The 21,226-nt window shown below is 54.7% G+C and overlaps 4 protein-coding genes across 6 annotated transcripts in view; 1 reads left to right on the top strand and 3 right to left on the bottom strand.

The window, feature by feature from the left end:
* Window positions 1-91: 91 nt before the first annotated feature.
* Window positions 92-3,467, bottom strand: GEMIN4 (gem nuclear organelle associated protein 4). Its single transcript, XM_015647001.3, has one exon. The coding sequence runs from the start codon at window positions 3,344-3,346 to the stop codon at window positions 140-142; it is 3,207 nt and encodes a 1,068-aa protein (XP_015502487.1). The 5' UTR covers window positions 3,347-3,467; the 3' UTR covers window positions 92-139.
* Window positions 3,468-3,497: 30 nt separating this feature from the next.
* GLOD4 (glyoxalase domain containing 4) lies at window positions 3,498-8,316 on the bottom strand. 3 transcript variants are annotated; one of them, XM_015647002.3, is made up of 9 exons: window positions 8,193-8,316; window positions 7,351-7,400; window positions 6,647-6,767; window positions 6,070-6,289; window positions 5,743-5,879; window positions 5,365-5,451; window positions 5,110-5,223; window positions 4,942-5,028; window positions 3,498-4,630 (listed from the first exon to the last, which is right to left on the bottom strand). In XM_015647002.3, the coding sequence occupies exons 1-9, from the start codon at window positions 8,280-8,282 to the stop codon at window positions 4,565-4,567; spliced, it is 972 nt and encodes a 323-aa protein (XP_015502488.1). In that variant the 5' UTR covers window positions 8,283-8,316; the 3' UTR covers window positions 3,498-4,564. The 3 variants fall into 3 exon arrangements, with proteins under 3 accessions (XP_015502488.1, XP_015502489.1, XP_033374802.1); XM_015647003.3 differs by having other exon boundaries at window positions 6,070-6,214; XM_033518911.1 differs by having other exon boundaries at window positions 7,351-7,468; window positions 8,193-8,298.
* A 15-nt stretch (window positions 8,317-8,331) lies between these two features.
* MRM3 (mitochondrial rRNA methyltransferase 3) lies at window positions 8,332-10,692 on the top strand. Its single transcript, XM_015646220.1, has 4 exons — window positions 8,332-8,579; window positions 9,190-9,434; window positions 9,707-9,874; window positions 10,028-10,692. Exons 1-4 carry the CDS (start codon window positions 8,332-8,334, stop codon window positions 10,591-10,593), a joined length of 1,227 nt encoding a protein of 408 aa, XP_015501706.1. The 3' UTR covers window positions 10,594-10,692.
* Window positions 10,693-11,575: 883 nt separating this feature from the next.
* The window catches only part of NXN (nucleoredoxin), a 46,552-nt gene continuing 36,901 nt past the window's right edge, over window positions 11,576-21,226 (bottom strand). The window contains exons 6-8 of the mRNA XM_015646938.3: window positions 17,434-17,613; window positions 14,850-14,974; window positions 11,576-12,765 (exon numbers count right to left, since the gene is read on the bottom strand). Coding sequence (XP_015502424.1) covers window positions 12,583-12,765; window positions 14,850-14,974; window positions 17,434-17,613 — 488 coding nt within the window. The 3' untranslated portion in view covers window positions 11,576-12,582. The remainder of the gene's footprint in view (window positions 12,766-14,849; window positions 14,975-17,433; window positions 17,614-21,226) is intronic.

Below are 21,226 nucleotides of genomic sequence, written 5' to 3'. Positions count from 1 at the left end.
TTCCAGCGGAAAACCAAAGCGGCTCCTCCCACCCATCTTTATGTGGCTACTTCCATTGCTTAGTGGAAGGAAACAGCAGGGAGGCAGTAAATTCAAAAGTGAAAAATAAGGTTTTATTACAGATAATACAACATCCAGATCAGTGCTCTGAGCACGTTCCCAGCTTGCTGAGCTTCTGCAGGAGGGTGCTGCGCAACTCCTGGTGGCCCACGTTGTCGGTGACGGACTGCAGGAAGTGTCCCTCGTTGGCTCTGTGCAGCGCGGCGCAGGGGGAGGCGTCGGCCTTGCTGGACACCTCGTACTGCGACAGCACCTCCAGGGCCAGCACCAGCAGCGGCTCCCCACAGCCCCCGGCTGGCAGCATGGCAGCCACGTGCAGCAGGTGGCAGAACAGCTGGATGCAGACGAAGGACAGCTCCTGCGTGCAGGGCTGCGGCGCGGCTCCCGCCGTGGCCTTGAGGGAGGCCAGCAGGTCGGTCAGGCTGGCGCAGTAGAGCTGCACCACGTGCAGCCAGGCCTCTGGTGGCAGCCAGGTGGAACAGCTGCAGCTGCAGAGCAGCTGGAAGGCCCGCAGGAAGAGCACGGAGAGCTGGAGGTGGCAGGCAAAGGGACGGAGGTTGAGCAGGGGCATGTGCTGCACGTACTCCAGGGTGTAGGGCACGTGCAGCACCTGCCTCTGCAGCAGCTGCTCCACCACGGGCGCCAGCCTCTTCCACTCGCCGTGGCTGCACCAAGGCAGCACCTGGATGAGGGCCACCAGGAAGCCTTTACTGAAGAGGTTCACCTCTTCGGGGTCGTCCACGTTGACGCTGAGCAGGGCCAGCATGGTGTCCCTGAGCGCTGGGGACACGCAGCAGCACTCCATCCATGCCAGCAGCCCGCTGCCCGGCCCGTAGGCTGGCCACGACTGCGACGTCCACTCATCCTCAGGGAGCCTGCAGATCTCAAACAGCGTCGCTGGGACCTCGTTCTTGAAGTGGTCCCCATAAAGCTTCTTCAGACGGAGCCCCACGGTCCAGTCCAGTGATGCCACCTTCCTGTGGAGCCAGGCCAGTGACTGCACCCACAGCTCCAAGGAGGGGACGGTCTCTGGCCCCACCAGCTCGCACAGCTGGCACAGGATGTTCAGAATCAGGTCTTTGGTCTCCAGGGAAGGGAAGAGCTGCTCCCCAGGCTGATGCCAGTACTTGGTGTAACCATCCAGAATTCTGCAGAGGCTGAGGAGAAGTGGGAACGGGTGGCAGGATTTGATCCAGTGCTCCTCTGAACAGGATGGTATTCCCAAAACCTCACTGAGGATCTGCAGGCTCAGCTCAATCTGAGGAGAGTCCGACTTCAAATAGGGAAGGACAAAGGCTTTGGTCACTTCTACAGGTGACACAAGTGGGGTGGCTGAGCCTGGCTGCATGAGAAAGACCAGGAACTGAAGGAATTGCTCCTCTTCCCTCGCCGTGGAAAGCTTCCCCCACACTGCCTCTTCCAGACACCTCAGCACCAGGCTGCATGGCCTGCTTGGATCCTTGTGGCTCTCCAGGAAGCTCAGTGCTGGGAAGCAGCAGAGGATTTGGGCAAGGAAGTGGTGTGCTCCGAGATTGACCACAGCAAGATGACAAACCTGCTTTACTGTGGCCTCAGGGGACAGCAGTGTCAGCCTGGCCACGGAAGCCACAGCCCTGGTCAGGCCTTCATCAGACACACTCTTTGTGATCTGGTTTAAAGTCACATTCAGGTCCTCCTGGAACCCCTCCCTGATAACCTGGATGTTCTGGGACAGGCCTGGGCCACCCCAGGACGCCAGGACACCTGAGATCACTTCGTTTTTGTCACTTAATGAAAGCTCAGTGTAACACTCCACAATGGCTTTGGTCACCTGCATCTGCAGCTCTCGGCTCTCCTTGTCATGGTGGGACGTGGCAAAGTTCACCAGCGTCTCCAGCAGTTTCAAAACTAGCTCAGGGCTCTGGAACAGAGCTTTGTTTTCCACCAGGCACTCGACCCAGGCCTTTGAAAAAGCCCAGGTCTTTTCTGATGCAAAAACAGAGCACACATCCAAATGTCGGTCCAGCCTCTGTGCAATGATTGCCATGGCAACTGAAGACACAAGGCTCGTGTCCAAATCCTTCAGGACAGCACTGGTGTCCCCGAAAATGTCCCTGGTGAGCTGTGTCAGCTCTAACACCAGCCGTGTCTCGCCCTCCCCCAGCTCTCCGGTCTCCAGGAGGAAATCCAGGCTCTTCCCAAGGGTGCTCAGAGTGTCCTGGAGCCGGTAGCTCTCAAAGCAGAGCTCCTCAGATCCCCTCAGAGTGTCCTGCAGCTCCTCTCCCCAGGCCTGCAACAAGCTGCAGAGCAAGTCCAAGCCACCCAAGAGTTCCTCACGAGAGGGTTTGGTCACGGACAGGAGGCTCACGCTTCTCTCTGCCTCCCTGACCTTCTCTGGCAGCCCACAGGGGTGGTACTGGCTGTCAGTGTCGCTGCTCCAGAGGCTGACCATGGCACTGACCTTGGCCAGGTGCTCAGTGACGGGCAGGGGGCCGTGCCCTGGCCCCAGCCCAGTGGACAGGCACAGCAGCTCAGCCAGGTTGGCCAGGGCGTAGCACCTCAGGCGGGGCTGAGCAACACTGCCCTGGATCTGCTTCAGCCCCTTCAGCAGCAGCACCGGGACCCCGCTGGCAGCTGGGGGGGTGCCAGGGTCACCCTTGAATCTCTTTGGGGGCTGCAGTCCATCCTCGGGGGAGGCCTCCCCGCCGTGCTGATGGATGAGAGCGCCGAACGCAGCCACCGTCGCATCCTCCCCTCCCTCCCTGTGCTTCATCATCTCCCACCACACGTCCAGGAAGAACCTGACGTCCGCCGGGGATGTCTCGCTGGAGATGTACTCCACCAAGCTCTCCAGCTGTGCCCGGCACAGGGGCGCAGGCAGCGCCAGCAGCAGCTGCACGAAGAGCCGGGGCGCGCCCAGCGCCTTCACCAGCTCGAAGAGCGCGGTGTGGTTCACATCGGGGATCATCGCACCCACCGAGAAGAACCCGTCATCCTTCCAGCCCCACTCCAGCGCCGCGGCGGGAGGCGCCGGCAGCAGGATTTTCGCCCACACGATGGCCACGGCCTCCTTCTTCCAGAGACCCAGCGGCGAGGGGCAGCGCTCGCCGATCTCGCGCAGCGCGTCGGTGATGGGCACCCCCGCGCGGGGCCAGTCGGCTTTGCGCAGCTCCCGCAGCGGGCGCGGCTGCAGCAGGCGGGCGGCCAGCAGGAATCCGCCGTGCAGGATCGCCGTCTCCTCGCCCACGGCCCACGGCCCCGCGGGACACCCCGCGCCCAGCTCCGCACCGCGCTCCGCCGGCTCCATGGCGGCGCCGCGCTCTGACGTCACGCCTGACACACGCTCTGACGTCACGCCGGCGACGCGGAACGTCACGTAGCCAGCCCTGCCGCAGCGCCCCCTGGCGGCGCGGAGGTCGGCTGAATTAATTACTCAATTAATTAATTAATTGCCGTGATCCGATATCAACATGTTTAATTTGACTAATAGGATTCAAACCCGTCATTAAAGCTGAATTTTAAAAGCTCGAACCAAAGCCCAGCGAGGAATTTTTCCTGTTTAGCTCAGAAGTGCCAACACTGCCTGATCTCCATGAAACTCGTTTCAGTTTTGTGATGAAAATGTGATTTAAGGTGTTTTATTTAAGGTTTTCATCAAGAAAACGGCAAGTCGGACAGCATACCTGACAGAAACAATGGCAGGAATGTCCCCCTGTATTCCCAGCTTTTATTCCACCAGCAAAAGCAGAGTGACTTCATTTCAACAGGATAAACCCTTGAGCTGTTATCCCCAAAGTTCCTCACCAAAAGCTAATTGCAAAACTTATTTCAAGCTGCACCCTGGCACCTCAGCAGACAGTGCAGCTACAAACCCCAAAGCACAGCCTCAGCTCCCTCCTGGAGTGTGGAAATCTCCTTGAGAAGGGGTGGAAACCACCCCATCAACACTGGGATCCTAGTGAGAAACACACCAAGGGCTTCTCCAGTGAACATTGCACCTTGAGACTTGGGGAAACACCTTGGAATGAAAACAAGGACTGGAGTATTCACTCACATGGTTTGCCAAGATCATTTCTTTGTTCCCAATAAAGGGATGAATTCCCTGCTCCAACTCCCCACTGGAGAGGGGGAGTAGCCACAGCTGCTTGAAAATCTCCTCTCTAGCCTGCAAATAAAGGATAGCTAAAGCAAATTAATCAGAAAATTAATTAATCAGAAAATAAACTTTCTTTCAAGTGTAACAACAAGACAGAAATATGAGGTTTTTTTGACTGATGATTCCTGTTTTTGAAGCCAAGGGCTCAGCTGCTTCTTTGCTGCACAGCCCCATTTTTTGGGAGGAGGAGATGTTATTTGCTGGAGGGGAGAGAGCAGCAGGCCAGAGACATCAGCTAAAACCAACTCAAAAAAACCACCAAGGGACACCCCAGCACCCTCTGATTGGGAAGGCAGCACTTTAACCAGGATTGGAATTTTCTTGGGAGAACTCCAAGGCACAGAGGAGCAGCCCAGTCCGTTCCTCCAGCTAAGCTGAAACCTTCTTCATGTTGTGCTCAGCAAACCACTTGTCACTGTTGTCTGCAGCCATGGCCTGCACAGAGACAAGTGTGGACATGGTCAGAACAGGAGGAAATCTCTCTGGAGGGATAAATTATTTTTCTAGTCACTAGTAAGGAGAGCTGACTCTGAAAACCAATGTTCTTTGCCACAGCAAATAACGTGACCATGCCCCAGGAGGGAGCTGGAAAACTCCACCCAGGGCACTAAGTGAGCTTTAAAAACTGATTTATTTTCCTTACCAAGCTTGGGTCATTTGCTTCTAGGAAAAAACTCAACATGGAATGGAAATTGGATTTTACAGGTCTCTCTAATCAGGAAGAAAATTAATGAGCAGGCACTTACATCATCCAACAGCTTGTCACCATTAGGGTCCACCTGGGACAGCTCTCTGAACGCTTCATCTCCCACAAAACAGATTTCATGGCCATCCTAAAAGGAAGCAGCTCAGTTATAACCAATGGCAAGGAGAAATTTAACCCAATCTTCAGCATTGTTTCCAGTTTTACTCACAGGATCAGCCAGAATAACCACTTGCACCGTGGCTTTGCCAGGCGTGTCCAAGCTGACCAGGGGCGTCAAAATTTTCTGCTTCTCTTTTTTCATCAGGGCTTCAATGTTTGGCAGCTGAGAACAGAAAACAAGCTAAAATCATCCTGCTGCTAGAAAGAGAAACAAACTATCTGCTCAGGATTGTTTTGTTAACACTAAAAATTGCCTTCCCCAGCTGTGGGGTAAGGAAAGGAGTGAGGGAAGTGGGGCTGTTACCTCTTCCTTGGCACAGGAGAAGGCGATGCGTCCAAAAGCTGTGCCATGATCCACTGCTCCTCCAACAGCCTTCAGCTCCAGCTTGCACTGGAACAGGGAAAAACCCAGCCTGGCTTCAGGGACACTGTTCTCCAGGCTGCAGCTTTTTCTCCAGGATGTGAGTGATCCCAAAATCCCCCATCCACACGTTTCCCAGCAAGCCAGAATCACCAGAGCAAACCACAGCTTTGACTTTTTTAAAAACAAAGCTGAGCGTATACAGCTTCAATTAAAACACTCATAATTAAGTTCCTTTAATTAAGAACTTTTTTTTTTTCCTTTTAAGATTCTGTTCTCAGGAAACCAGAGGTTTTCATGGTGAGTTTTCCAAGGACTGACCTGGTTATCAGCGTAGCCCAGCAAAGCCCTTTGTTTCTCCTCATCCTTCTCATATATTTTCATCCCAAGCAAACCAGACCAGTAGCTCACAGACTTCTGCAGGTCTGAGACACCCAGGGTAACCTTCCACACGGGATCTTGAGGATTGCAATAATTTCAAATTAGCTACAAACCTATCATAGGTTTAAACACACGGTTCTGCATTGCTGAGAAGTAACAGAGAAGTGATAAAGAAGTGTTCTGTTTTATAAAATGCCATCAAAGTAAACACTCTGATACCCCCAGTGGTAAATCTCTGCTGAACACCAGGAAGGGTAAAGATTTCACCTTGCTTGAGCTGTTCCTTGTCTTCCAGGTAGAACTTGTATCCTCCTGGGGCTTCAGCTTCAAAGACACCAGAGGTGACTTCTTTGAGGGGCCAGCCCATCTTCCTGGCGTTGCTCACAGCCTGGCTGGACACCAGAGTGATGCCCTGGAGAGGACACAACAAAATCCATGGGGTGGATTCAGAGAAAGGAAACAGGAGCTCTCCACCTGCTGCCAGCCACTAAATCACAAAAAAAAAAAAAAAGATTAATAATAAATATGAGAGTGTTTTCCTGCAGCAAGTCCTCCCATGCAAGTTCAGCATTCCATGTTGGGTCTGGCAGCAAATACCAGCTGTCCTACACACAGAGCAGAGGCAGAGCTCCAGAAATGTTTCCTGGACCACATGTGAGCACTAATCTGCTCTGGCTTCTGCTCTTTCAACTCAGAGACAACCACAAAAGCAACACTGAAGTGTTTAAGGGACAAAACAGCACAAAAAAAGCAGCTGGTACAACCCATGTGACAAACCAGCTTCTAAGTATTGAAGTAAATCAGATTATGATGAGAAAGTTTGGCTGCTTGGAGTGGAGCTCACCAGGAAGTCGTTGCCCAGGCGATACTCTCCAATGCCATAATTGTAAGTCAGCTCTGCCACAAAGTGATTGTCCTCTGGTCCATAGCCCACCATGGTCTTGCTCCATTTTCCATCATAAGGGCTGGAATATCCATATTAGCCATATTTTAATGTCATTAATATTAAAAGTAACCACCAAGAACTGCAAGTATTTGTGTTTCAAGGAGGAATTGCATTCCTAGAGTGAAATCATGGCAGCTTTGACCCCAGGCTGTTGTTTGTGGCCATATGATAAAAGCAATTCTACCTCATTAACAGCTCCTGCTTTAACAGCACAGGCTGCTCATTAGCTGCAATTACATAATTACTTCCTTATTGCTAAGTAGGAAAGGGCACCAAATTGTAAGATTCCTTCCATTTCAGAAAGAAATGCATTCCTATTTCTTCTTTCACCCTTTTTTCCTTACAAAAGCCTTTGGGGCAACCAGGAGGGATTTTTAACTCAAGAAGCTCGATGGTGCCATGCCTATATAAACTATCAGTGGAGCTGGATGTAGCTCCTGGTAAGAAATAATGCAACACAGTTAAGTATCAATCTATAGGTGTGGTGTTTATGTTCCATATAACAGAACAGGGGGCTGCAGCTTCCAAGGGAAGCAATTTAATCAAAGACAACCCAGCCCTTCCTTTAAAGCTGGTGCTGGGTGGGCAGGCAGGGCACTCACCCGTTGCAGCTGGCCTTGCAGCCCTCCTCGAACTCCTCGTGCCGCAGCACCTTGGGAAGCACACAACGCTTGGGGTTGGCAGGGGACAGCAGGATCACCTCGTTCCGACCCGGAAAGCCTTCCCCAGGCCGGGTGAAACGGGTGGGAATGGGATCAGCATGGGCAGGCTGTGGGCTCCAGCCCCATCCCTATCCCAACACCACCCCTATTCCAACACATCCTCATCCCAACCCCATCCCTATCCCAAACCATCCTCCTCCCAAACCATCCTCATCCTCATCCCAACCCCATCCCCATCCCAAACCATCCTCATCCCAACCCCATCCCCATCCCTATCCCAACCCCATCCCCATCCCAAACCATCCTCATCCCTATCCCAACCCCATCCCCATTCCCATCCCAACCCCATCCTCATCCCAACCCCAACCCCATCCCTATCCCAACACCACCCCTATTCCAACACATCCTCATCCCAACCCCATCCCTATCCCAACCCCATCCCCATCCCAAACCATCCTCATCCCAACCCCAACCCCATCCCAAACCATCCTCATCCTCATCCCAACCCCATCCCCATCCATATCCCATCCCCATCCGTATCCCAACACCACCCCTAACCCCACCCCTATCCCAACCCCATCCTCATCCCAACCCCACCCCTATCCCCATCCCAACCCCTATCCCTATTCCCCACCCCATCCCTCTCCCTATCCCCACCCCCATCCCATCCTCATCCCCACTCCCTGGGCCGCGCTCCGGGGAGGGCACGGAGGCCGCAGAACCGCCCGTTCTCAGCAGTCCCGGAGCGGCCGCCCCCCGGCTCCCCGGTCCCCGCCGCTCACCCTCATGCCCAGCAGCTCCCGGTAAAACCGCGCCGTGCGGGCCCGATCGCCCACTTTGAAGACGAAGTGCAGCGCCCTGCGGGCGGCCATGGCGGCGGCACCGTGACGTCACGCGGCGCAGCGGTGACGTCACGGGGCGATGGCGGCGCTGGGCCGCGCGGGGCGGGCGCTGCTGAGGCCGCGGGGGGACCCGGCCGGGCGGCGCGGGGTGCGGGCGCTGCGGCGGAGCCCGGTGCGGGTGCTGCAGCCGCAGAGCCCCCGGCAGAGCCCCCGGCAGAGCCCGCAGAGCCCCGCGGAGCGCCCGCAGCCGCCGGCCGCCGTGGAGCGCAGCGCGGCCGCGCCGGGACTGTGGTACGAGAAGGCGGCGCCCGGGGACCGCAGGCTGGGGTGAGCGCGGGGAGCGGGGCCCGGCCGTGCTGCCCCTCAGAACCCTCCTGAACGGGAGCGGAGTTCCGCCCGTGGGAGGAAGCGGGGAGACTGACACGCTTTGCCAGGCTGAAGGTACCGGGAGGGGTTCATAGAACCGGGGGATGGTTGTGTTGGAAGGGAGCTTAAAACCCATCCCGTTCCACCCCTTACCATGGGCACGGAAACCTTCTGCCAGACTTGGCTGCTCCAAGCATCATCCAGCCTGGCCTTGGACACTTGCAGGGATACAGGGGCAGCTACAGCTACCCTGTGCCAGGGCCTCAGCACCCTCACAGGAAAGAATTCCTTCCCAATATCCCATCTAATCCTGCCCTCTGGCAGTTTAAAGCCATTCCTCATTCTACTGGCAGTCCAAGCCCCTAAGTCCTTCACCAGCTCTCTTTCAGGTACTGAAAGGTGCTCTAAGGTCACCCCAGAGCCAACTTGCCCAGCCTTTTCTCCTAGGACAGGTTCTCAGTCCTTCAGATCATCTTTGTCACCGCTCAGAGAAGCTCTCAGGGGCTGCTGAAGGTCAGACTGAAGGTGGTGTGAGCATCACAGCCACATTATCTGAATAATTTCTCCACAGAAAAGTGGTGACTATTGCCAAGTCAAAGAAGTTTCGGGATAATAACGGGAAGGTTCTGCTGGAGGGGCACAGGCTGATCAAGGATGCACTGGAGGCAGGAGCTGTGCCACAGACACTCTTCTTCAGCACTGTGGGGCACCTGAAGCTGCTGCCTGAGGCAGAGATAAAACGAGCCAGCTTGGTTAAGGTGAAATTTGAAGACATTAAGACCTGGTCTGACCTCGTAACTCCTCAGGGGCTTCTAGGTAAGTTGTCTCTGAAACAGTTGCAACACTGCCCAAAGGGAAATTTTTCATATTTAGGATAATGAGTCTTAATACTCTTTCCTTAGACATAGCACTGCTGGAAAATAAGTTTTCCTTGCCAAGTGACAAACTCTGTTCAAACTTACCTTTAGGTGGTGCTTTTCCTAACACTTCCTCCAGCACGTCTTTAGAGAGATCTGGGCCAACTCTCTCAGACCAGGCCTCTCCTTGGGGTGGGTCAGTCATAAATCTGTCACACTTCATTTCCTCAGGCATCTTTTCCAAACCTGACCCTGCCAAGATGTCCTACCCTGCAGCTCAGCTCGCCAGCTCCCTGCCACTGCTCCTCATCTGTGACAACATCCGAGATCCAGGAAACCTGGGGACTATTCTGAGATCTGCAGCAGGAGCAGGCTGTGAGAAAGTGCTGCTCACCAAAGGTAAGAGCAAAGTTTGAGTAGTCTGGGTGTAAGGCAGGGAATGAGGTGCTTGAAGATGTTCCCCAGAGTGGCTGGCATGGTTTGGCATGGCTGCTGAATCCCCCCTCGGTGGCAATCCCTGCGCTGTCACTGTTTCTCCCCATTCCTTCCCAGGCTGTGTGGATCCATGGGAGCCAAAAGTGCTCCGTGCAGGCATGGGGGCTCATTTCCGTGTGCCCATCATCACCAACCTGGACTGGGAATCTGTTCCCACCAAGCTCCCAGCCGGTATCCAGGTCTGCGTGGCCGACAACAACCCCAGCGCTCCGGCCGGCACCACGTCCGTGCCAAGAGGGGCTGACAGGGCTGGCTCAGCTCCCGCCAGCCCAAAAGCTCCTGTGAAACCCAGCCCTGAGGACCTCATGCTCCAACCTCCTGAGCACGAGGGTGAGGAGGGAGCAGCAGGAATCCCAGAGCTGGCTGCACAGCATTACTACGAGGACTGGGCACGAGCTCCAGTGGCCGTGGTGATCGGAGGGGAGACCCACGGCCTGAGTCCGGCTGCACTTCGGCTTGCAGCCAGCACGGGGGGGAAGAGACTGGTCATTCCCGTGGTGCCAGGTGTGGACAGCCTGAACTCTGCCATTGCTGCTGGCATCATGCTGTTTGAGGGCAAGAGGCAGCTGCTGTGGAGGCACAAGCAGGAGGATGACAGGCACAAGTTGCCTGTGCCAGGCTGAACTGCTGTGGTTTGGGGGATGAAGGAGCACCTCTTGCCTTTGGTTCCCATGAGAGTTAATAAAAGAGCAGCTCGGGCTGTTTGGTTTGTAGTAAATGAATATTTAAGGCTGGAGAGTGCTGGGATGAGTGTGTGACTCCTGATGGATGTGATGGCCACACGGTGATGCTAGAGAGAAGGGAAGGGTTATCACAGCGAGAAGGGAAAGGCCGGATAGCTGCCCTGGCCTCACCTCAGCTGGTTCCCTCCTGCTCCAGCCCTTTCACCCAGCACATCTGTGGAGACCTCAGATCCCTCATCTGTGCTGGCCCAGCCAGGCTGCTCCTGACAGCGTGTGGCCTTCCCAGTCTGGCTGTGGTTTTGGGTCAGAAAGGCCAGATTGCTGTCACCTGAACGGGTCCTGCCTGTGTTTACCCAAACCCTGTGCTCCAACAATCACCCCAACCCCACCGTGGGCCAGGCTGGTTGGGGTTGGCTGTGATGTGGAGTGTCCCAGCTCCAGCAATCCGGACCACACCGCTGCTGGGAGGTGCTGGGCTGCTCCTGGAACTGTTCCCCAGTCACTTCATCCCTGCTGAACACAGGAACCCCTGAAACGTGCAAAACACAGGCTGGGTTTATACAGGCTGAGCTGGCGGCCGTTCCCAGCTCCTGGCAGGGTGGGAAGCTACAGCAGGATAAAAGAGGAGGCCATAATCCTGCCATAGCTGACTAATGAGCTGAAAGAGAAAAGCAGTGGCTTGCACAACACGGGCTATTCAGGCTGGGACATCAGGCTGGGAACGCCCCAGTGGCTGCCAAAGGGCTCCCTCCCTCCTGGGGAGCTCTGAGCCACCTCAGCAGAGCAGGCACAGCCAGGGGCTGTGTGAGCCCAAGGGGGGGAACACACAATTCCCACCTATCCATGGGGTCAGGCTGTGGGCTCCTCTCCCCCTACAGGCTCCCTCTCCCTGCCAGCAGGACGCAGCAATCGGCACCTCCTGGACGAGGTCATTGTAACAGTTTTATTACAAAGTTCCAATCACCATGTACAGTTTTTACAATGTCACTTTTCAAGGGCTCGGCTGTGCTGCTTGGATTAAGGGAGAGGTTTTTTCTTAAGGTTTGGGGTTGGTTTTTTTTTTTGGTTATTTTTTTAAAGAACAGCACCATTAACGTTGAGTTCGGGACACACCTACGAAAAAACAGCTCAATCAACTAACACAGAAGGGAGAGGACAATTCATACCAGACAGAGAGGGGCGAGAGGGGACAGGGAGAGCACAAGGAAGAGACAAGAGGTGAGGGCAGCCCGGTGGTGATCCTCCTCCTGGCTCAGAGTGGGAGGGACAGAGGGAATACCTACCCATGGCACGGGGATGGATCTGACACGCACAGCCTGCGCTGCCTAAGGCTGTAGGTGCTTGGAGTGGGGGGTGGGAAACCCACGAGGGAAGGTCTCACCCCCAGGAGGAAGAGCTTGGCTGTGCCGGGGTCTTTCAGAGGTTGTCAGCAGTTAAGACTTTGTCTTGGCCTTGTCAGGGCACTTGTGTGGGAGAGAAAGGACTGGCCAGGGGCGATGGGGACCATTTCCTTATTGCTTCCTGGAACTCATTTAGTCAGCAGGGGTGGTGAGAAAGGAAAGAAGTGGGAGAAGAAAGAAAAGAGCCCCAAGAACCCCACCCACTGCATGATGCATACGTTGGGAAGAACACCATGCAGAAAGATTTGCCTGCTAGCTAGTGCCATGTATAAAATAACAATATGGTAACAGTTCTGGCCTGGTTATTAGAGAATATATCACCATGAAGCACAAGCGAAGTCTCCAAACGCCAACAACTCCCTGCTGAAAGTGCATCTCAAGGAGTTTGCTTAGGAGAAGGATTCACTGCGTAAAACAAGGCACCACAAGAAGGTTGGATACTGGGTCGGGCGTGAGGACACGCTGGAGAATCCACAAGCGGCGGAAGAGAGACCTAGTTTTAAATAACGTCTGTTGGCGCAGGGGCCCCTTAGATGGGCTCAGGTTTTAGCTTGTCTGCTAGAAAGTCGCTGACAAAGGCTTCCACGATTTCGGGAGTGATCTCCTCCACATCCATCACGTACTTGGCCCGAGCTGACATGTCCAGGATGGTGAGCAGGGGTGCAGCCTCGGGCAGGTTGGTGTAATCCCGCAGGGAGTCGGTCATGTCGTCCTGGAGGCCAAAAGGAGGACAGAGGAGTCATCAGCAGAGCCAGGAGACCAGGAGCAGTTCACTGCTGCCACAGTCCAGCCCCCAGTGTATCCCGAGGGGCTGGGCCTTGCACCAGCCCTGCACATCCATCTTGGTGCCTGCTCTGCTCATGGTTTGTGTCAGAACCAAACGGGGTTGGTTTATCCCAGGCTCATGCACTCCAACTCAGAGGCACTGCTTCCAGAACAACCTGTTGCCCCGGCCACCCCAGAACCTCTGGGACATCCTCAAGGAACTGGGGACAAGTGCTGAATGTGGGGACTGCCAGCCCTCTGCCAGCATAGCCACGGCCTTGCTGCTCACCAAGGGCAGATACCAAAGGGACCTAAGCGCTCGCCCAGAACAAAGCAAAGAACGGGAATGGGATGAAGACTCGTGCTTTGAGCCAACAATGAGACCCCACCAGCAGGTCCCAGTGTCTGGGCACACACAGGAGCAGCAGGCTGCTTGCAGGGGGAGATGGCTGCCCTCCCCTCACCCAGACACGCCTCAGCTCTGGTCAAAGGCAATGATTTATCCCTCCCAAGGCTGTGGGATGCAAAAAGCCAGCACTGGTGCAATTCATCACCGAGCCCACAGCGCGCCGCACCCGGAGTGGGGCGTTCCTTCGCGCCCCTTCCAAGGGGCAGGAATGGAATCCATCCAGCTGGTTGGCAGCCGGGGCTCTGCAGCGTGTGGCAGCAACGCTGGGGAGCTGCGGTCGCGCCTCCCCTTCCTTTGCAGGGGTTTCTGGCGCAGCTGGACCACGTGGCTGGAAGGGCGAGCAGGGCTGGGCTCATCGCCCCCACCCAGGTGTCGGGACGCCTCGTGCTTTATTTACAAAGGCACCAAGGAATATTTTTAATCAATGCAAAATCGGTCCAGACGGTGCAGGGAGAGCGATGGGAGGTGCCTGCTCCGGCCATGGCCAGGCTGCTTTGTGCGTGGGGGCCAGCGGAGCCCCGGGGCCAGCGCTCCCGGCTATTGAGGTGACGGATGAATGGGATGTGCCGGACGCTCCCCATTCTTCGGGCCGGCCGCCGCAGGGCCGTCGGGAGCTGCATGAATAGCAGCAATGTTTCAGCTACAGCCGGCGAGCGGGAGGAAAACGCTTCGCAGGCTCTGGGGGAGGGGGGAAGGTCCCAGACCCTCCCAAAATAGCCCTTTCCAACAAGGGACTTATTCAAGGGTGCGGGGCTGAGCTGGGATGCTCAGAGACCCGTTCCGGTGCTGGGAGCGGGAGCGGCTGCACAGAGGGGGCCAGCGGGGCTGTGGGAGGTGGCAGTGTGGGCCTGGCTGGCTGGGGGGGGCCTGGGTGTGGCAGTGGGGACCCTTTTGTCGCAGGGCGGCTCCGGAGGGCTCCGCGCATGGAACACTGCGGCTGTGACGTGGGCGTGCAGGGACGGAGCAGGCGCAGCGGCTCCCACCTGCCCAGGCCCTGAGCAGTGATGTGGGAGGGAACGGCAGGCCTGGGGGTGCTGGGAGCCTTTTTGACTTCGTTTGCCAGACTGCAGCAGGGCAAAGTGTCTGTGTGGGGAAAAGGGAGGCCAAAAGTCCTCCGCTTTTCCCGTTTCCCATTCTCTCCAGGTCTTTGACTCCGAGCACTGCAGCCTGCACATGCCTCAAATACCATCCCAGCCAAGAAAAACATGGTCAGCTCAGGGAAACAGCTGAAATTTCACTGGCTGGGCCAGGCTGAAACTCAAACCCTGATCATCTTCTCCTGTCCAGCCGCTTTCCTGCCTGCACACACAGCCTCAGGGTTGAGCAGGCAGCAGCCCCAGCAGGGCAGCTTCACTCCCTCCCACCACCCCACTCTGCCTCTGCCTGTCCCTCTCCCACCTTCAGACTTTTCCACCTCTGAGCAAACCCTTTGCTGGGAGTAATATCCAGCAAGGACAGCACAGACTGAGCCAGGCCTCAAGCATGGTTTTGCTCCGTGCTGCCTGACAGCTGCAGTAGCTTTGTGCCTCCGTTTACCCCCTGAACACCAACAACAATGGTACTCAACTCCACTCAGTCCCCATACCCAGCAGGACACAGCCCTGTGCTCCCCTCTCACTTACCTCACCCGCCACGAAGAAGAGCAACGGTGCCTCCTCCTCTTTGGCTTTGTACTTGGCTATGATTTTTTCAGCTATGGGCTGAATCAGTTGTTTCGCCGCCTCTGACTCCCCATCATCCTCTGAATCTGCGGGGCAGGGGGTTGTGGAGACAAAACAAGAAGAAGCAAGGCAAAAAAAGGAGATTAGGATCAAAGGATGCAAACGGGCCAGGTGCTGGCAGCTCTGTCCCTCGGCACCACGGCGCAGGAAGCCGGAGCCCGGATGTGCCGCACAGGCTTCAAAGCCACACAGCTCTGGAGCAGCCAGGGAGCAGCTGAAATGCACTACAGGGAAACACCTAAGAGAAAAGCAACTCCTGCTCCCCAAATACTCCATTGATCGCTCCCTGGTGCTGTTGGTGATGTGCAGGGACAAACAGGGACAAAAACCAGCTGCTTTGTGATTTGAGCATGTTTTGAAGACTAAAGAAAGGTGCTGATCTGAGCCTGCTGCCACCCACCATCCCTCTGCCTTGGGATGGCTGAGCCACAGCTTTGCTGCTCCAGTCTCAGCGCTGTGAAGGCAGCTTTGATTTGACAGAGGTAGGGCAGAAAGAGATGGCAGCATCAATCAAATGCCAGCCAGCACTGAAGTTCAAATAGTGAGCTGGAAAGAGGACAGTCTGCGTCCTTGGGAAGCATGGAGATTAAAAGATTCCAATTCGGGGACAACTTCTAGGCATTAAAGGAAGAAGGCAGAAGAGAGCCCCTTGTCTCCCATCATGGTCCCTGATGTAACCACCACGACAGGTCCAACCCACAGCTGGGAAAAGCCATGCTCATGCTGGGAAAACTCTCTGCCCTTGCTTCACACATCCCTGTCCTCCTCTCAGGCTTCTCCAAGCAAAGCAGGAGATTCCAGAGACGCTGCACACTGGATTTCAGGGTCTGTCCTGCGTGCATGGCAGTGATAAATACACTGAGTTGCGAGGTGTCTGCAGGGATTGATTTTCCTACAAACATTGGCTGCTGGCAGTGCTCCAGGCAGCCCTGCACACTCTGGCTAACCCAGCCCTAACCCCTCTGGGGGAGGAGGTAGATCACTCAGGATTTATTCTGCACCAGCACTTGCTAATCCTGCCTTCTCCTGGGGTGTTGCTGCCTGTGCAGTTCAGGCACTGGTCTGCTGGGGGGTCTCCCAGCAGGACAAAGCTGGCCAGGAGCTCCCATTCCCAGTGCCTGCCTTGCTGCAGCACCAGCTGCATCTCCGCCCTAGCACATCACTGGTGGATTTCATCAAGACCATCCACCCCCCAAAGCACCAAGCAAGAGCCCCAGCTGCTCTCCTGATGAACTATTTGCAGCAAGGTGATAGAAAAACTTTGCTCAGAGCAAGATAAAAACAATTCTTTCCAGAGGCCTGCAGGGCCAGCCCCAACCCATCAAGCCTGGCGTGGCCAGCCAGTCCTTCCTGCGTGAGGAGAGGATTTTTGGCTCTGTGCTCACATCCCCTGCTGGGCTGCACTGAATAAATAACCAGGGGTCAAAAGGAAATCTGAAAGGGAAGAAGGAAAGGAGCGAGGGCTGTGTTATCAGCGCTGCAGAGGAGCGTGTGCTGCTCACAAAGGGCACACGAGGAAGCGAGACACGAGCCCTGCCCTGGGCCTGGCATAACACGAGCAAGGCAAGGGGGGCTTCTTCAGCACAACCCCCAAACTGCACACAGCTGCACTCCCCCAAGATCCCAGGACCCCTCAATTCCCTCCCTGGGATGCTGTGTGCACCCCAGGGCTCAGCCTGCAGCACAGCTCATCCCAGCCATGCCCTTTCCTGAGTCATTGTGTCCATTGCTGGCAGGGAAGCAATGAGGAATGAGCCATCCACGCTTTGGGTGAGCTCTAGGCCTGTGTCTAACTGCAGGGAAGCATCATGTGTGTGTTAGCAGTGAAAGGACAGGAACTCTGGGGGAAAACTTGCCCTGTCCTGCAGCCAGGGGAATGGGGGGAATCAAGGACCAGCAGAACATGAAAGGCTGCTCTGATTGTCACAGCCCTGTTCAGCCCAGGGACTCAAGCCCTGAGCTGTGGTTTCAAGCACAGATCCCTCTCACAGATACTTCCTCTGACTCCTCTGTAACATCACATGCACCTGAAGTCCCTGCTCCAGAAAGGCTTTTCCCATCTCCATCACCAGCAGCTGTGACAGTGTAATTCTCATCCTCCCAACACCTCATCAGCATTCCTTATCCACAGCCACCACCACACCTTTGTTATGACAGCTCCTCTGCGCTGCCAATCACCGCTCCACCGCATCCCAGGGTGGTGTGTGGGAGCTGCAGGAGGCTCTGGGAAACCCCTGTGAGCTGCTGTGGTACAGGAAAGGCTCCAGCTCTGCCCTAAGGGGCTTCCAAAGGGAGCTCACTCCCCCCACTGGCCCTTCTGTGAGCACAAAGCAATGGGAAATGGAAGTGATATCCCTTCCCAGAGACTGTCATCACCAGAGACAGGTTCCCAGCCCCATGGCCAGCTCTAGCCAAGCTGGCAGGTTGCCCAGCCCCCTTCCCCAGCACAGGCTCTGCTGTCACAGCAGGGATGCTCCATCCATACCTACAAAGAGAACGAGGCAGGGGCCCTCATTCAGCTGCACGGCGTTGGAGTCCGTCAGCTCCAGCACGGGCTTGGGGTGCCAGGGGAACTCGCGGCACTCGATGTCGTTCAGCACCTCCACCCGGCCCTGCCGCGTGATCATGTCTCCCTTGGAGTCCAGGACGATGAGAGTCGGGATGCCTGCAATGGAAAAAAACAGGGAGGGGGATCAGCCAAAGCATGAACTGTCCAGCAACAGGGTGTGGGGAGAAAGGCCTTTTCCTATGGCCTCTGGCTCTGGCAGGAGCCCAGCAATCCTCCTGCCTCTCCACAGCTCAGAGAGTGAGCTGAACTGCAGAGCACTGCAATTCAGGAGCCAGAGCTTGAAGCCTAGAGACAGCTCTGGCATTGGCTGCCTCTCTCTGCCCAGCTGCAGGCAGGGATTGCTGCTGTCTGCTGCCCACGGGTGCAAATCCCACCACACCACCCAGGGACCCTCCCCCTTGCCCCACCATCCCAGTGCTGAGATCTGGCTGCCTCTGGAAGAGCCCGATTCCCAGGAGCTCACAAGACCTGCAGACAACAGTGGCCAGGAAGAAGGGTGTGTTCCTTCGCAGAAGAACACCGCGGTATTTTTGCCCCCACAACCCTCCAGCATTCTGCACTAATGGCCCAGCCATTTCCACAGCACATCCCTCTGGAGACTACCAAAGCTGTGCTGGAATGTCCAGGTCTGCAGGACACTGGCAGGCTGTGACTCAGGAGATATCAAGTGATGGTCTGGCCCTTGGGAAAAAGCAGAATTTTGCCCTGAGCTATGGGGCTGAAAAGTTTTGTCATAAAGGTATAAAAGCTTTGTACAGGAGGTGAACAGAGCTGCAGCAGAGATACTGCACAAGTCACCAACTCAAATGTGGCTGGCAGCAGGACAGGTTGGACACCAGCTGGTGACCATCCCATCTGATAAAGCACCGGCTTTCCGGACACAAAACAGCCACGGAGGGGTCAGCAGGAGCGGCTCATGTTGGTGACTTCATTTGGAAAACACACCATTCCTCTGTCATCAGGGAGACAAAGAAATTTCCCACAAGGAAGGAAGAGGGGACAGCAGGATCAGGCCCCACGGGACAAATGAAGTGACCAGTGTTAGTGCCAAGTGCTGCTGTCATTGCTCATCACCCGGGCTTTGACCTGCTCCCCGTCCAGCATCTCCTTCACCCAGCAACATCCCTGGAAGGCTGAGGCAATTCCAACACTCCTTCCTTTCATTCCAAGGTTCATTTTAAAGCTCATTCCTCAGAAACACCCTGCAGAGCCCTTCCCTGAGCAGGGGGCTGGCAGTGTGTTTGCCCCTGCCAGGCTGCTGGCACTGCACTCCTGTGTTTGTCCAACAGTGGGTTACTCACAAACCCTCTGAATTCGAGGCATTTCTCTAGGAAATACACGGGTAAATAAATGTGTGTCCCAGCCTGCCTGCAGCTCCAGGCCAGCAGCCGCATTCCCGTCATTCCAGCCCAGCGCATTCCTGCCTGCGCTGGGGCCGGAGCTAAGCAGCAGTGCAGGAACCCGCCCAATGCCTGAGCTTGCTGATCCTTAGGGTACGCCAAGAAAACCATTTTGTATCACAAAAAGGCTTATTCATTACGTGCTGGTAATTCAACGTAGCCGCAGGGCAGGGATGGGTTAAACAGACTGGAAGGAATTGGGAAATCTCAGTTAGCCCTGCCCTTACAGGCACAAAGTGCTACTGACACCGGGAGAAGCTCAGCAGCACCAAGGACTGGGATCTTCATCCTTTTACGATTGCCAGCCCCACCCCAAACGCCCGATTTTCCATCCATTACACACCAGGGACAAACTTCTCAGGTCATCAGCCAGCCTGAGCAACCAAACCAGCACTCCCAAGCAGAGGTTTCAAATAAACTGGGCTGATCTGGGAAAATTAAGGGCCCAATTTAGGCACAGATCACTGGGATTCTGCAGCTATCAAGGATTTAATCCACTATTCAAAGCATTCCTTTAGACTTCACCTAATTTGCATATGCAGATGACATTCCCCCCTCCCAGTACCCAGCCATTAAACCTCCAACTGCAAATACAAAACTGAATCAGAAAACAGAATATTTTTAAAGATAATTTACATCCCCGTCTTCCCAGGTGCTCTTTGTGACTACTTCCCTAAAAGACACACCCTTTTTTCAGGGGACACAGACCTGCAGGACCAGGGAAACAGTCCTTAACGTTATTCACACCTGCTAACCCAAATAAATCCCTCTCCCTACTCGTTCCAGCCACTATTTGTTATTTTAGTGCCTTTTGGGGGATTTGGTAATTGCCTTAAGTCATAACACCAGAATTTACTTATCAAGAAGAATCAGATATCAGACACTGCAATGAATATTGTATAAGCTTGGATGAGAATTAGCATAGACAGCCTTGGTTGGATTTTATGCACAAGAAAATGGATTTGGCTCCCACAGGGCCAGCATTTTATGAAAACACAGGGGCCAAATGGTTTGTTACCAAACCTGGCAAGGCATTTACATATTTATATATTAAAACCCAGACCCAACATTGAAATCTCATCTGCATGAAGTCTGTTGGGTGAATAATCACAATCTACATGAAGCAAACCCCACACCAACCACAGCACAGGTGGTGCATTTTATTGCTGTTTTTTTCATTTTTTTCAGAAGAAAGCTCCAGAAATCTCCTGTAGCAGTGACTTCCAGGCTGTGAGGGTGATCTGTGGGTGTCTGGGCTAAGGCATGGGGAAGGGGAGAAACAACAGTTTTCAGAAGGTGTTGCAAATTGCAGAGACACCACGGAGTCCAGGAGAATACTGGGGAACTCAGGGATCCCATGAGATACACAACAACAAGGGGTGACTCCTATCAAAGCATCCAGTTTATCACTGCTCCCCATCCTGCTGGAAGGAGAGCTAAGACCAGGGGATTTCACCCAAGGCAGGACTGGGAGCTGCCTGCACAAAGGGGAATTATTTCTAAGCAGCCACAACACAAGACATGACTCTTTCTCAGAACAGCACTGCACCCAGAAGCAATTTACTAGAGGTGGTACGGTACAGCCTCTGACTGCACATGAGTTATGAATAGAGGCATTCAAGTAAACCCAAATAAAGGCCTATAACTCAACTTGCATTTTATACTGAGTTTTTAAAAGTTGTAGGGGCCAACACGGGACTAAAACAACAAGAGGTTTGACTCTCTTGCTGCTTTCCTCCACTCAGGAACTTAAAGCAGACAGGGAAGACAAACTCTTCTGTTGTTTCAGTACCCAGCTTTCAAAAAACAGAGGGAAACCTGTTGTGCTCACAGCACAGGCACTAGGATGGTAACCTGGACACTCACTAATCACAGGTGCAGCTCCAAAGAGAGCGTTCAGAGAGGCAGCATCAGAACCATGAATGTGAGGAAATGCAGATGTGGTTACACAGATCTGATTTTTCATTTAGGTGGAATAACCACACGTGATGATGAGCAGAGCCCATGACATCCAGCTCTGTTTGCAGGAAGCTTTTGTCCCAGCTGGTGGGAAAAGCCTGACTGCAAACAGGCAGGCAGACCCAAAGTCTGCATGGAGCTGAGATTCAGGGATAACATGGGAGCTATGTTATGGCAGAGGAGGGGATTGGGCTGCAGGGGAACAGCCAATATTTACATTTTCAGGTCAGCACACAACAAAGAGAGATACCTTTAAGAAGGCAGTGGCTGGAGTTGGAGGGAAAGCTGCTGTAACTGTTTCCCTGACTACAGCATGCCTGGTGCTCAAGTATCCATGTCTGGACACCTTA

This window comes from Parus major, chromosome 19 (assembly GCF_001522545.3).
Source record: "Parus major isolate Abel chromosome 19, Parus_major1.1, whole genome shotgun sequence".
Lineage (NCBI taxonomy): Eukaryota > Metazoa > Chordata > Aves > Passeriformes > Paridae > Parus > Parus major.
This window is presented reverse-complemented; position numbering and strand designations above follow the sequence as displayed.

Coding starts and splice junctions, on each gene's coding strand:
- MRM3 (XM_015646220.1), top strand. CDS start 8,332: ATGGCGGCGCTGGGCCGCGCGGGGCGGGCGCTGCTGAGGCCGCGGGGG. Junction 9,435..9,706: donor AACTCCTCAGGGGCTTCTAG/GTAAGTTGTCTC, acceptor TCATTTCCTCAG/GCATCTTTTCCAAACCTGAC. Junction 9,875..10,027: donor GAAAGTGCTGCTCACCAAAG/GTAAGAGCAAAG, acceptor ATTCCTTCCCAG/GCTGTGTGGATCCATGGGAG.
- GEMIN4 (XM_015647001.3), bottom strand. CDS start 3,346: ATGGAGCCGGCGGAGCGCGGTGCGGAGCTGGGCGCGGGGTGTCCCGCG.
- GLOD4 (XM_015647002.3), bottom strand. CDS start 8,282: ATGGCCGCCCGCAGGGCGCTGCACTTCGTCTTCAAAGTGGGCGATCGG. Junction 5,880..6,069: donor CAAGGAACAGCTCAAGCAAG/GTGAAATCTTTA, acceptor GCAATCCTCAAG/ATCCCGTGTGGAAGGTTACC. Junction 5,029..5,109: donor TGGTTATTCTGGCTGATCCT/GTGAGTAAAACT, acceptor GCTTCCTTTTAG/GATGGCCATGAAATCTGTTT.